Genomic DNA, 2,625 nt, shown 5'->3' on the forward strand with positions numbered 1-2,625 from the left:
ATTCTCTCTCTTTTGTCCTGATCCATTTCTATAAAAACAGATTTTGGCCACTTTATGATGTCATAACAATGTTTTGTCTTGTAGTAACCATTAGCCAATCAGCAACCCAAGGTAACCCCCCCCCCCTTATCACCTGAATCTCCTCCTAGAGCTCCATTGAGTTCTTTGTAACCAAATGTCTCTCAGAGGGGCGTGGGGAGGGGCTCCTTATTTTCATCTAAAGTAACAGACAGAGAATCAGCACTTTGGAAACAGGGCTGAAACAGAGGGGATTATGGGTAATGCTGCAATGATCTGTTTGGTGTTTCAGCCAATCAGAGACAGGCTCTGTATATATCTGAGACCTGTGATGTATTGATACGATACGATATACTTTATCGTCCCCGTAAGGACATTTGTTCTGGACTCCGTCCTGCAGTTCCGCATACATGTACATATACAAACATGGTGGACTTTAAGAGACACACACATACCATCAGTCATACACCGTTTGAACAAACACAATACGCACATACTGACAATGGCGACCAATTGCACAACTCTCATGGCCAACATTTAAAAAGTACATTTGACTACATTTCATTTCATGTGAATGTTCAGAAGCTTAATGGACAGAGGTAGGAATGAGTGCTTATAGCGGTTCAGCCTGCTCTTGGGAACCCTGAATCTTCTACCAGAAGGTAGGAGCTGGAATTCTAGGTGGAGTATGTGGGGGGGATCAGACACCATTTTGTTTGCCTGTCTGATAACGGACTGCTCGTGAGTGTTTTGGATGAGAAACAGTAGAATCGGGGACCTTTAAAGTTTCACTTCTGACTTCTCTCTCTGTGATATGTGTATTCACAGGTAGTGGATATAGCATCAGATGCATAGTTCTCCCAGCTGTTCCTCCAGCTGTTCCCTCAGCCTCCCCCTCTGCTCGACTGGAAGAGGAAGTGAGAGTTTATCTACAGAGGAGAAACAGGAAGTGAGAAACACCAACACAGTGAGTATCAGTCGAGAATAAATGGGGAAATCACAAGATAACACCATCACTTATTTCTGGTTTTCCTTTAGTCCAGACGAGCTGCAGCTGCAGGTAAGACACGCTCTCAGATCATCCAATATATCATCGTATCATTTGAAAGGGTTTGAAGTGGTGCTGATTAATAAAGGCAGCAGGCGGAGTTTAGAATACATTATGGAGAGTTGCTCAATCTTGAGTGATGTAGGAAAGGGGAAGGTGCATTTTAAACCGAGCTTGATTTTGTTGATAAGTTTAATTTAGAAGATTACACACGCTTAAAATGCATTACATGTATTTATCATCCAGCTTATTGTCAGTGTTATAAAGAGTTTCAAATGTTGCTGATTGATAAAGAGGGGCAGGTAAAGGTGAGAGGAAATGATCGACAATTATTCAACCGCTTTTATTCACATTTGTTAATAGACAAGTTAAGATTGTTTTAAATAATTTAAGATAAATGCCACTCATTTGTATATGTGCGCTGTTTCTAGTGTTTATATAATTAAGCCAAAAGTAATTTCTTCAGATCTGAACAGATGAATTTGACCTTACCTGAACGGTTGCCTTTTATGTTTTGCGTCACACAGAAATATATATTGATTACAAAATGATACTGCTGCACCCCCTCACCTCTTCTGTCCCAGGCCTCAGACCCGTCCGTCATGGCGTCCGTCCTGAGCTTCTACCTGAGCTACCTGCTGCTGCTGAGCCTGAGTGTGTGTGTGTTGGTGTGTGTGAGTGTGTGGAGCAGCTACTGGCGGGGGGGCTTTGCGTGGGACGGGTCAGCGCTGCAGTTTAACTGGCATCCAGTCCTGATGGTGAGCGGCCTGCTGCTGCTCTATGGGAACGGTGAGATAAAAGACAAATATATAGACTCTCACTCTCACTTCTGCTTCTCACTTCTGCTTCACAACCTCTAATAAGACAATAGAGGGAGGAAACAGTTCAGTAGTGAAACAATAAAACCCATAGCAATGGAGTGGTGCAGGAATGAGTCCTGAAGCCGGAAATGTGCATTTTCGCACTGAATCAAAGATAAGCTAATGTTATGCTAACTGAATCAAAGAAAGGCTAATGTTATGCTAACTGAATCAAAGAAAGGCTAATGTTATGCTAACTGAATCAAAGAAAGGCTAATGTTATGCTAACTGAAACAAAGCAAGGCTAATGTTATGCTAACTGAAACAAAGCAAGGCTAATGTTATGCTAACTGAAACAAAGCAAGGCTAATGTTATGCTAACTGAATCAAAGAAAGGCTAATGTTATGCTAACTGAATCAAAGAAAGACCAATGTTATGCTAACTGAATCAAAGAAAGACCAATGTTATGCTAACTGAATCAAAGAATGCTAACATGTAAGATGTTAGATAGATTCAGTAAGCACAACATAGCACGTAATCGGATAGCTAACAAGAGTCTAAATGAGACGACTAAACGTCATCACGCCCAACATTAGCCTCCTTTAGCTTAGCGGTGGTGACGTGAAGTCATGTGACCGTGCTGTAGTTCCTTTATAGCCCAACATTAGCCACCTTTAGCTTAGCGGTGGTGACGTGAAGTCATGTGACCGTGCTGTAGTTCCTTTATAGCCCAACATTAGCCACCTTTAGCTTAGCGG

General features: G+C 41.9%; 1 protein-coding gene across 12 annotated transcripts; it reads left to right on the plus strand.

Moving 5' to 3' along the window:
• The first annotated feature begins 808 nt into the window (after positions 1–808).
• LOC104943915 (cytochrome b ascorbate-dependent protein 3-like) lies at positions 809–2,493 on the plus strand. 12 transcript variants are annotated; one of them, XR_798169.1, is made up of 3 exons: positions 809–985; positions 1,057–1,078; positions 1,629–2,493. XR_798169.1 is itself a non-coding variant. In XM_010769382.1 (3 exons), exons 1-3 carry the CDS (start codon positions 866–868, stop codon positions 1,924–1,926), a joined length of 417 nt encoding a protein of 138 aa, XP_010767684.1. In that variant the 5' UTR covers positions 809–865; the 3' UTR covers positions 1,927–2,493. The 12 variants fall into 12 exon arrangements, 4 of the variants coding, with proteins under 4 accessions (XP_010767684.1, XP_010767685.1, XP_010767686.1 ...); XR_798171.1 differs by having other exon boundaries at positions 1,651–2,493; XR_798168.1 differs by having other exon boundaries at positions 809–967; positions 1,594–2,493.
• The last annotated feature ends 132 nt before the right edge of the window (positions 2,494–2,625 follow it).

Source organism: Notothenia coriiceps, unplaced genomic scaffold, assembly GCF_000735185.1.
Source record: "Notothenia coriiceps isolate Sejong01 unplaced genomic scaffold, NC01 NC01_scaffold00007167, whole genome shotgun sequence".
Classification (NCBI taxonomy): Eukaryota; Metazoa; Chordata; class Actinopteri; order Perciformes; family Nototheniidae; genus Notothenia; species Notothenia coriiceps.